The sequence below is a fragment of the Girardinichthys multiradiatus genome, chromosome 5, assembly GCF_021462225.1.
Source record: "Girardinichthys multiradiatus isolate DD_20200921_A chromosome 5, DD_fGirMul_XY1, whole genome shotgun sequence".
Lineage (NCBI taxonomy): Eukaryota > Metazoa > Chordata > Actinopteri > Cyprinodontiformes > Goodeidae > Girardinichthys > Girardinichthys multiradiatus.
Genome location: NC_061798.1, coordinates 39,887,478 through 39,899,988, shown reverse-complemented (window position 1 = coordinate 39,899,988; position 12,511 = coordinate 39,887,478). Strand labels below are relative to the sequence as shown.

Genomic DNA, 12,511 nt, shown 5'->3' with positions numbered 1-12,511 from the left:
TTTTAGGAGCAGAAGTGCTGCCACGCTGCATTACCAACTCTAAGGAGTTGTTCTGATGTGACCCAGCAGTAAAACAAGATATTACTAGTATTTTCAATTTTTTCTTTTTGTAAACCTTTGACCTGCCAATGTTGATCGACTGAACGGGATTTTTTTTTTTCCCGCTGTGAGCGGTCATTCATTATTTCACACTGGGTGTGTAAGAGAGCAGTCACTTTTAATTGGGATTTCAGTAATATTTTAAAGCGAATACAAAATGATTACAGAGTTGAGTTTTTAAACTAGCTTTAGCATCTAATATTAGTGGTTAGCATATTTAGTTTAATTAAACCAGTAGTATCTGTCTGTTACCTCCATAGAATGTACATCCTTAACTTAAAAAGCAGCCAACATTTCCAAACGGAGCACGATGCATGACAGAAGTTAAAAGCTTAGACAGATGACCTCTGTTTAGCCTTACTGTTTTCTGCTGAAAGTCGTGGTCTCTCTCCCAGCCTTAATGATCAGCAGATGAGCCTTGAAATGTCTTTGAAAACAGAGCGTCTGCATAAATAGCTTCTTTTGATTTCATTTTAAACACCCCAGTGATATTGAACATTGCTATAACTTTGGGGGTTATTCTCTCAGTAACAACTTCAACACAGTGTTGTCAAAGACACCTGGAAGCTCTTAGTATGGGGATTTCATTAATCAGGAAAGAATATCAAATTTTTTGAGGGCCTGATTGATCAGGGCCAATCAGGCTGGAAATCAGCCAAATCCACATGCCAGTCGATTTCTCACTGCATGTCAATTACAGAGGGGCTGCTATTAACTGTTTTTAATTCCTTATTGTGAATATTAATCTCTGTGTATATTATATGTAAATAGACCCTAACCCATATATTTCCAAAAAGCTACCAGCATATCAGATATCTGGTGGGATTTTTCCATGACTGATAAAACAGAGCAACTTTGCTGTACTCTGTTAAGCCTTCCTGTTATCTGCTGAGGTCTTTCTCTCTCTCTCTGTCACAAAACATATGTCTGTGTGGAAAATACAGTTACCTTTCTTGGAGCTTTTAACAGCTTATGTGCTTTGTTGCCTTAATTAAACATCTCACATGAACTATCTTCTTACCTATGTTGAGTTCAGCAACCAGAAAAAAGGTTTGATTTTTATGTGTCTGACCTTTTGGTCCAGGTCATGCTCGTAAAGGTTATTTCTGGCTGCCAGGTGATTTTTTTTTTTCCAGTGCATCACTACTTTAAAGCATTTGAATTGAAGCCTCAGCTTTCGGATAACGTTAATATTTTATTTATAATAGTGGACTTGTTTTGAGTAAAGCATAACTTCATTATGACTTATGTAAAACAGTAGCTGCCTTTAAAGACATTATTATGTAAAGTAAAAGTTTGTGTACTTGCAGTTGATCAGTAGCTACGTTTACATGCATAAAACTTGATGATCAGATTAAAATCTCTTCGGAAAGAAAAACAAAAAATATTCCAATTTAATTGTTTATAAGGACATAAGTAATCGGAATAAAACGGCCGATTGGGCTAAAAATGTTTTTGTCTCATTCAGAATAACTTGATCTGGTTAAGTGTTTACATGCATGTTGATTGGATTGTCAATCGGCATAAGCCACCCCTCAGTCGGATTCCAATTTTATTCCGATCCTGCCCAATCCGATCAGAATATTCTGACTGACAACTTTACACGACACATTTTTAGTCCAATCAGCCATTTATTCCAATTACTTATGTCCATGTAAACTTAGCTACTGACGCAATAGTATAGTACTGCAATTAAACCTTCCAAAGTAAAACAGGAAATACTGTCAGTGTATAAATTTGTTTCCTGCTAATTGGTGAAATAAAACACCTGAAACAATGTTGTGGATATTTTGGGTCTCTAAATGTTTATTCATGACAATACAGAACAGTCTTGTGTCAAGCAAATGTCACTAGGCTGATTGTCTGAATTCGGTTACTTTACAAATTTACTCGGCCTTTCATATTTCACATCTCACGTCTGTAAAATGTTTTTGTGTCAGCCGCGATCCAGAGCTTTTTAACTGCCTCAAGTTTGTTTCTATCACCATATGTAAAACTGAGTAGCCTTTGTTGAGCCATCTGTATTTGTTGGCACGCACATTTGGCCACTTGAAATCCAACACTGAGTGGGAGCTTTAGTACTTCAGCAGACTTTCAGGCTGTTATCTTTGTCTTCTATTGCAACTGACAGTGGGGGTCCTCACAGTTAGCTCAGCCCCCATAGGCCTGCATCAAATAGTCCACTGTGTCTTGCACACACCCATTCACGCGACGTTTGTTTCCGAGTACAGACTTCTACATCAAGGTGTTTCAGACTCTGAGATCTCCATGGTAACTGGTCGCAGTGTTTTTCTCTGTGCGTGATCAATGTTTCCGAGGCCTCAGCGGTCTCTGGAGCCTTGTGCACACTTGTTTGTTTGTGCACCTGTGATGAGAGTAGCTAGTCTGAGGATGTGGTGTAGCTCTCAGGCAGCCACACGGGAGAACGCAGCACACCAGGGATTATCCGGGGAAAAAGAACCATGGAGTGAGGGGTAAGATGAAGAGCATGGAAGTTGTCAGGAGGAAGATTGCGTGCTGAGAAACACCTTAAAACGTCTTCCATGCGGTGTTGCGGTCGGAGTAATAGAAATCAGTTTTAAATGAGATACGTTGGACTGTGCGAGAAGGTTAATAAATATGGTGGTGTTGGAAAAAAAGAAAACAGGGTTTGTATAAGAGTATGCAATCAGCTGTAACTATAACTCTGCCTAATTTTGGTTTGATAACAACAAATATAACAGTACCTACTATTATTTTAATTCTGTTTGCGTAATTAAACTGACCATAATACAATAATTCAGTAATATTCCATAAAAATGTATTATTAAAAATTAACTTATTTCAATAACTCAGTTTAGTTAAATACATTTTATTGATTATTAAAAAAGACAGATGTTTTCATGCCTTTATTTCTGTTAATTCTGATTTTCCACTTACAGCTAATCAAAAAATGACATCTAGGATTAGAGTATTAAATCAGACTTTAAAAAAATCATTTTTAATACTGAAATGTGGGCTTAATGAAAATTAGGTTTAATACCTGCTTAAAGGCTGTTCTTTTTACAAGATACATTTAATCTAAGTGAGCCTCATTGGAACCAATATTCTAATTTATTGATTATGACTGTATCATAAGTTATTAAAGCCATAATAAAGTATGCCATAATAAAATGTGTTTAAACTGATTTGTTCTCAGGCATTTCAGTTGTTTTAGAGATTTTGTCAGTTTCCAAATGTCCTCCTGTAACACATACGAACTCATTTGTGTAAGCTTGGTTTAATTTAACAGTTAAATGTATCGAACTTTTATCGGAAATAAAAAAAAGTTGTTGCAGGTTCTTTGGTAGAGGCTGTTTTTTTTTTTTTATATATATAAATTTAAGAGCATCAAATAACAAAAAAAAACAATGCAGGAACTTTCAGTTTTGATGCTCTTAGAGAACAGAAAAAAACAGATTTTTCAGTATATGACCTGACGATCAGAGCCGAACCAAAGAAAACCGAATGATTTCGATCAATAATTGATTAGTGCATTACTGGTTTTCTTGTTTGCATTTTTAAAGGGCAGAAGTAAGAACTGTGATCGCTCGCTTATAATAAATAGTTTATACCCCTTCAAATGTCTGTGGGATGTCAGATTTGGATAACCGAAATACTTGATCTATAGTAGGTTTTTCTACTTTTTAAAAATATTTTTAATTGGGACCTTTTTTTTTTTTATCTTTGTTGACTTAAAGGGGAAATGAGGCTGTGAAAATTTGCAAGCAAAATGTGTCCAACATTACTGCTTGTTTAAATGGAAAGATGTCAAAAATTATTAATCATCTGATTGCACAATCAATTATACCAGTGCTCTTGTTATACTATTTACATGCAATGCATATATCATGCACAATATATGGTTCTGGTGAGAGCTCACCCAAGGATCCTCCAACTAAATGAAATGTTGAGAAAGAACCGATCATCTAATTAAGACACATGGCGTTCTGTCACCAGAACCACTGCGTTATCTGGATGTGTTAAAAGTAACATTTCTTATAAACCGATAATGCTAAGAGATTATTAATGTTTTTGGAAAGTGGTGCTTAGATAGAATAGCAGCCTACCCCTGCTTTAATTTTAAATTAATATTTATGCTGTGATGTGAGTGAAGTTTTGTGCAACCTTTGAGTTATAAGACACTGTGTCAGTTTAAGTCACCTGTTTATTTAAATGCACAGTTATCCCAGAAAAAGCATTATATGTCTAGAAAATATTTTAGTATCAAGCTTTGCATATTGCCTCACAAGACTGAACGACACTTTTTATTTCAGAAGTCCACTACAAATCGGTTTTAGTTTGAAGAGCTTAACCACATAGCCGCAACAAATCCAGCTCGGGACTTTTGTTGCATATCATCCTCTCTTTACCTAATTTACTGTCCATTACTTTTTAATTTTATACTTGAAAAAGAAAAATGACTTGAGGAAAAACAATTATAGCAAAAAACATTGTTGGAGTTATCTGACTTACAAATAAGTGTCATGGGAAGCTTAAGCTAACCTTACGAACAACAATACTATTTTCTTTGTCCCCTTTAGTTCTGCAAACACACTTGTCGTTTCCTCTCACATTTGTGCTGATGAATTCTAGCTGATAGTCAGCATGGTGCTGCTGCTGCTGCTGCTAACATTATAATTTAACCGACGCAGGTTGTCTGGCCTGCTGTTCTTCTCAGAGCTTACTATACGGAGCCAGCAGAGTTTAGACTATGTTCGGACTGAATGCTGATTGGTTAAAAGTTTGTATGTGTCTAAAAAGTATTCAGCGGCAACTAATTTATCACAAACATTTCAACAATAAAAAAATAACAGGTAGAAAACACGACAGCTGCAGTGGACATAACCTCTCATAATGTAGCAAGTCTTCATAAGAAAGCAAACTACAGGTTCAACAATGGCACTCACACGACCAGGAGCATCACACATCCACCGTGTACGGCTGTACAACAGATAATAGATGCCTTATTATGCAGGAGAAGCTCCATTACAAACTGAGACAGCATCAAGCTTAAGCTGGCTAAGGTAGCACAAAATGCGGTTGTGCAATGTGATGGACTCTCTGTTTCTGAGCAATTAGTCTTGGATTATTCAGACCCGAACTGAATAAAATGCCTCTGCAGTTTTACGAAAATATGAATTCCTTGGATCACTTTGAGGTATGTGGGCGGCTTTTGGTGCGTTACAAATTAGCATAGTCTGTGTATGCTGGAGATCAATGAGGTAAAGTTCAGTTTCTCATTTTATTTATTTTAATATTAAGGGATAAAATGACCATATAGCACTCTGTCTGTGCTCCATCAGTGCCATCAAGAGGGTAGATTAAATAGCTGGGGTATTTGTTTTTCACCAGCTCCATAGGGGCCTTTCTGAATCCAACTGGATATACTAGCAGTGCTGTCAGTTAATTGAGTGGAAGGAAAAAGTGTGCTAGATAAAGATGCACAAGCAACAAGGATAACCTCAGCCTTGGGAAGTTTGTGAAACAAAGCCTGTTTAAAGGTTTTGGAGAAATTCAACAGGTGTGAACTGCTGCCTGAGTGAATTCCTTAAGAGCCTCTACACCCGGATGTATCCACGGCTTAAGACACAACTGTCGCTTTTCTTGTGTTACATGACTCCTGAACCTGAGACATCAGAAGCTAAGGAGATAAAGGACTGGGCTATGGATTGTGGTCCAGAATCTTCTTTGCAGCTAAAAGTAAATTTAAAATTTCAACTTGAAATCAAGTTCCCAGAGTTTTTAGGAAGAGCCAGAGGGCTCAGAATCCAGGTTCTTAGAGGTCCGGTGTAAAGCTTCCATAGTCAGGGATGATTGAAGGAGCCATGCAGTCTACTGGTGTTGGTCCACTGCATTTTGGTCCACAGTTAGCGCAGCTACCTAGCAGGATATTTACAGCACTTCATGCTTTCCTCTGCTGACAAGCTTCATGGAGATGCTGATTGAAATTTTCAGCAGGATGTGGCCCCTGCCTACGCTGACCTAAACCCCACAGAAAATCTGGGAATATTATCAAGAGGAAGATGAGAGACACCAGACCCAATAATGAAGACGAGCCGAAGGCTGCCATCGATGCAAACCTGAACTGATCACTTGCATACCACACTGCATTAATGCAGCATTTCATTGAAAAGGAGCCCAAACTGTGTGCTGAGTGTATTGCTACTTAGCTACTAGCCTACCAAGCTACAATAAAATATACACTGCTCAAAAAAAAAAGGGAACACTTAAACAACACAATATAACTCCAAGTAAATCAAACTGTCCACTTAGGAAGCAACACTGATTGACAATCAATTTCACAGATGTTGTTCAAATGGAAAAGACAACAGGGGGAAATCTTTAGTGATTAGCAAGACACTCAATAAAGGAGTGGTTCTGCAGGTGGGGACCACAGACCACTTCTCAGTACCTATGCTTTCTGGCTGATGTTTTAGTCACTTTTGAATGTTGGTGGTGCTTTCACACTCGTGGTAGCATGAGACGGACTCTACAACCCACACAAGTGGCTCAGGTAGTGCAGCTCATCCAGGATGGCACATCAATGAGAGCTGTGGCAAGAAGGTTTGCTGTATCTGTCAGCGTAGTGTCCAGAGCCTGGAGGCGCTACCAGGAGACAGGCCAGTACACCAGGAGACGTGGAGGAGGACGTAGGAGGGCAACAACCCAGCAGCAGAACCACTACCTCCGCCTTTGTGCAAGGAGGAACAGGAGGAGCAATGCCAGAGCCCTGCAAAATGACCTCCAGCAGGCCACAAATGTGCATGTGTCTGCACAAATGGTTAGAAACCGACTCCATGAGGATGGTATGAGGGCCCGACGTCCACAAATGGGGGTTGTGCTCACAGCACAACGCCGTGCAGGACGCTTGGCATTTGCCAGAGAACACCAGGATTGGAAAATTCACCACTGGCGCCACTGTGCTCTTCACAGATGAAAGCAGGTTCACATTGAGCACATGTGACAGACGTGACAGAGTCTGGAGACACCATGGAGAGCGATCTGCTGCCTGCAACATCCTTCAGCATGACCGGTTTGGCAGTGGGTCAGTAATGGTGTGGGGTGGCATTTCTTTGGAGGGCTGCATGGCCCTCCATGTGCTCGCCAGAGGTAGCCTGACTGTCATTAGGTACCGAGAGGAGATCCTCAGACCCCTTGTGAGACCATATGCTGGTGCGGTTGGCCCTGGGTTCCTCCTAATGCAGGACAATGCTAGACCTCATGTGGCTGGAGTGTGTCAGCAGTTCCTGCTGCTATGGACTGAAGCTATGGACTGGCCCGCCCGTTCTCCAGACCTGAATCTGATTGAGCACATCTGGGACATCATGTCTCGCTCCATCCGCCAACTCCTGTCCAGGAGTTGGCGGATGCTTTAGTCCAGGTCTGGGAGGAGATCCCTCAGGAGACCATCCTCCGTCTCATCAGGAGCATGTCCAGGTGTTGTAGGGAGGTCATACAGACACGTGGAGGCCACACACAATACTGAGCCTCATTTTTACTTGTTTTAAGGACATTACATCAAAGTTGGATCAGCCTGTAGTGTGTTTTTCCACTTTAATTTTGTGTGTGACTCCAAATCCAGGCCTCCATTGGTTAATAAATTTGATTTCCATTGATGATTTTTGTGTGATTTTGTTGTCAGCACATTTAACTTTGTACAGACCAAAGTATTTAATGAGAATATTTCATTCATTCAGATCTAGGATGTGTTATTTGACTGTTCCCTTTATTTTTTTGAGCAGTGTATTTTAATTAGCGTTATATTATGCTATCATTTTGGGTTTGGAAAAAAAAACGAAATTGACCCTTAAATTGATCACTCTGTGTGCAATTAGTTTAAATTAAATGATCTTTTAAATGATTACCTAATTTATTAAGATGCACCTCTTATATGAAATGACAATTTAAAACGGTCTCTTCTTACCTGCTGCCAAGCTGCAGCATCTTATGTCATGTGGACATGATCTTGTGTAGCAGAAAAATCCTCTTTAAAGTTAAAGAGCATCATAATGCTGTGTTGTTGCTTTGAAACCACCTCTTAAAATATTTAAAACATTCATTCATATTCAGTGCACGCAAGACACACTCCAAACTTCTTCTTCTCCCTTGATAATCCCTAAACAGGTCAAATCTTATGTCAGTCTGAGACATCGCCACCGATTCTTTACACTGGCCCTAACCCTAAACATTACTGGTTTTCATGTGGGAAACAAAATTCAAACAGGCAATTAATAGTGTAATAAAGTAATTACACATTTAATTTTGAAGCTCAAAACAAAAAGGATTTGTTAAAATTATCTGTAATGACACAATAAGTCTCATTCATAATTAATCATCTTAGCTAAAAGGTAATTAAAATTGCACCAGAAGTCCTCAGAAGTGCAATCTCCCTCTTGCTGCTTTTTAGTAGAAGCTAATTGTTTCATTTTTGTACATTATGCACAAAATAGGCAAAAAGAAGAAGAAACAGAAAGTTGTTCTATCAGTGCCTTTTAAGCACTTTCCACACCGCATTTCCATACCCAGTTAACCATTGTGCACTCAGCTAGCAAATGCCATTAGTTCAGGAGTCCCTTCCTCTCACCCATTAGAGGTTTGTCATGGGGCTCGGGCTTCTCCGTTTCAGCTTCCTGCAGTTCAAGTCTGAACACATTTCCAGTGGTAATGCTGATTAAGATGTAATATCAAACGTAATTTTTCAAAGGTTGTTCCACTCGAAGCCACACTCTCACACAACAGGTAGACATTTTCTCATTGCCTGTGGTTTGGAGTGGCCTCTCTTCCTCGTCTGATAATTTCATTTTTTATTTTTTTCTTCCGGCCTTTAGATTACTTTCCTCAGTGTTTTCTCACGACCTGCTGTTCTGTCTGATAAAAGATCTCCGTCTCTGATGCACACTGAAGCAGGACACCTCTCAGATGTCTCAATATGTTCTCAGTACGTCATGGGACTCTGCTCCTCGCTACTTTTCCTCCCTCTCTGCATTGCTTTAATTACTTTATCCCCCCTGTTTGCCTCATCCCTTTCTCCTTCACTCCATTGCCCCGAGCTGCTCCTCATTCCTTTTAATTAATCCACACAGATTTAGACACCCGTCACCTGCTGTGGTTGTGTACACACACAACACCACACAGATACACACTTAACGGCTCCCCTTATACAGGCACAGCTTCAAGTGATCTTGCTTCATTTTAAAAGTTGTGGTAGACGCCTAATTGTTGGATATTTTGTCGGATTTTGACGCAGGGCTCCAATGGAAGCATGCAGCTCATGGAAACAGAGTTCTCGAAAACTCTGGGAGAGATGGTGACCCTTCATCTGCACCACCAAAAGAGCATCCCGGCCTTCCTCTCTGCCGTGACGCTTGACCTGTTCAGCCGACAGACCACCTTCTGAAGAGTTGACATCTTAACATAACATGAGAGTCCTTTTTAAAATGGCTCAGTTATTATCATTAGCTTTGCAATATGTGTTCTGTGCGAAGGGCTGTAATGTGTTTCTTTTAATATGTTCATCTTTATTGTTTTTGTTATCATTCTCCCAAAACTAGTAAAAACCCTTGAAATAAAATTAGTTTTTTATTGAAGCTGGATAATGTCACACTAAAAATTCAGCCAGAGCACAATTATTGGTACACTCCCTTTTAAAATAAATGCAACAAATGCTTTTCTTTTCTTTTCTTTTTTTTTTTTGTTTACTTTTGATTTTTTAAGTTGATCAAAATGTGAAGGAGCTTCAAATTAGTGATCCATGACATCATGTTTTCCTTGGGTTTAAATAGGATCTGACAGAGAGGCCAATTTCTCTTAGCCATGTTGGCCACTAGGCTGGAGGAGGACCCAAGTGTTTCTTGCCACCAAAAACAGTGAGGATAGTAAAAAAGCTAAAAAATAAAACCTCTGAGGCTAATTGTTACGGCGTGTTACAACATGTGCTTCTGTCACTCCAGTAAATAGACTCACATGGAAAAACTCTGTTTAAATATGGAAATAAGGTGTATTATAAGGCTGGGCGATATGTAAAATATTTCCAACCTATATTCATCAGTTCAACAAATGACAATGAGCGATATATTCACTCAGGTGATGTTTGGATGTTTTTGTGGGTGGAGCAATGTAAGCAGCCACGGAGTGATCTGCTAATGTAGGACACAAATGTCCAAAAAATGTAAAGATGCCTATTTGGGATTACTTTGTCTTTAAACCGGATGAAAGAGGTAAACCACAGTGCGTAATTAAAGCGGTGTGCTGCTTGTGCAGACGTATATTGTCAGCAGCGGCGTCAGACACAAGGGGGTGTTTGGATGAATATTTGGAAAACACACCTAATGCCACTTGTTAAGTGTAGTATCCTGAAAGCTTCTAGGAACCTTGTTAGCTTGCATGGCATCATGGATTTTTTGAATTATAAAACTTGAGTTAAGCTAAATAGTTATCACACACCCCTGATTTTGTTGAAAACAAACCTTTTTTGAATTGTGTTTTTTATGTACTTTTTTAACAGTTTGATTTTTGTGTGAGTTTATGCTGCTGCCAGAAAAATATTATCTTACGGGTTTTATTTTTTTACACCTCCTTTCCAGGGCTGCCTACAGATTTCTCCTGACGTTTTTGTTCATATTGAAGCTAGATCTAAAGTACTGTGAAAGAAATCGTTATTATCCTGATGTAATTTGGCTTTTGATGTTTCTGGATTCCTATGGTACCAACTTCCCTCTCAACATATTTAAAAATTCAAGCTGCTGTTTGAACACAAGGCAAAGAATAAAAAAAATCAATATTTGATTAATCTTCATCTTAAATCTGCCAAATTCTAGTTTTACTGTATTTAATCAGAGCAGGCAGCTCTGTGAGCTCAGGCTGGCAGTATTTGTGTGCTTCTATTGTCACCAAAGCAGCGGTATGCCCTGTTGATTTCAGTAAGCTGCTTATTTCTCTTTTTTTTTTTTTCCTCTGTGTCTTTCGTTATTATCCCAGACTGTTAAAAACATTTGAAAATATAATTATGACACCAAATCGTTGGAGGATATGGAAAGTCAGAATGGGGCAAAATAAATGGAGAATTGTTAAATCTGCCTTTTCGTTTTTTTAAAGCAAAAGCTTTAGCGAGACAGTGAGAAGCTGAGTCACTTATCAGGCTGTCACCAGAGTGCTATGTGGTGTAGGCGTCATGAATCTGTTATTAGTGAGGTATTAGTCTGAAGCTGCAGGTTGGTTGGCATTGTCTTCTCTCCAAACTCTGTGTTTGAACCTGCTGCGTTCAAACACCTTCATATTACTCCATCGGGTTATCCTTGGACCCTCCGGTGGCCTCCGACAGCTTAAACAAACACATTTACAGCAATGCTGCAGCCGCTGTTTGTTTCCTTCTCATATGAGAGCTTTGTTTTATTACAGCGCTCCCTGCTTCACAGAAAATGTCACCAGTTAGAACCAGGCTTATATTGGTGAACCACACGTGAACGGCAGCAGGTAGCTTTTATGTTTGACATTTTAAAAATTGTTGAAACCAAAATTGCCTCCTGTTGTAACATGGAGAAGAGTTGGGGTTCTAATTTGGTTTAAATGAACTGTGAATAATTGCTGTTCTCGCTTCTGTTAATGATGAAGCTCGAGTGTAAACAGTTAAATCTTCAGGTAATAAACTGAAATGGTAGATATAAACACATGAGGTTAAACAAAAGGGGCAAAAAAAAAATCTAAAGTAGAAAGAAAGCTTGGAATAAAACCACTTATAGCAATAAAATAAGATCTCCAGCTGGTGTGGCCATATGTCTCATGAGAAAAACATCCTGCCACATACTGTCCTTGTTTTTCCTTGACTCTTATTTGTTTCACGCACTTATTCATTTTCATCATGCAGCACATCCTCTGAACAGCATGCAGCTCTCAACTGGAGGTCACATGTTCTGTACTATTGAGCTCATTTTATTTCATTTGACATTTAACTTTTCTGATGTGTTGTAACTATCGTAATTTTGTAAATCTAGTTTCTTTCGGTTTTAAATCTGAAAGCAATTCAGTCAATAATTGTCAAAGATTCACTGGACTTAAACTGTTTTTGTGGCAACAATTAAGCTTTACTGACTCATCCTACCATCTGTAAAACATAGTAATAAATGACAGTCAGGCACTAGAGGATGTGAACAAAATGGCTTTATTTTTGGCTTCAACCTGAGGTGCTGTGGTCCAAAATGTGCAGGTTAATAAAAAGTTGTGAAACCGTTAAAGATGGTAACCTGGAAAGTAGATTTTGTGGGGAACAGGTACAATCTGCCTAAGACTGAGTGTTTTGATGTCAAAAACCTTTTACAGGAATAAAAATGTTTTTAAACCGGGATCCCTGAATTACAGCTCAACTTGTTGCTCAACAGAGGAAACTCATAAAAAC

The 12,511-nt window shown here is 38.9% G+C and overlaps 1 protein-coding gene across 2 annotated transcripts in view; it reads left to right on the top strand.

Moving 5' to 3' along the window:
- Window positions 1-11,191, top strand: part of mad1l1 (mitotic arrest deficient 1 like 1) — a 120,224-nt gene extending 109,033 nt beyond the window's left edge. For both annotated transcript variants that reach the window (XM_047364622.1, XM_047364621.1), the window contains exon 18: window positions 9,368-11,191. In XM_047364622.1, the coding sequence (XP_047220578.1) occupies window positions 9,368-9,517 (150 nt within the window). In that variant the 3' untranslated portion in view covers window positions 9,518-11,191. The remainder of the gene's footprint in view (window positions 1-9,367) is intronic.
- Window positions 11,192-12,511: the final 1,320 nt, after the last annotated feature.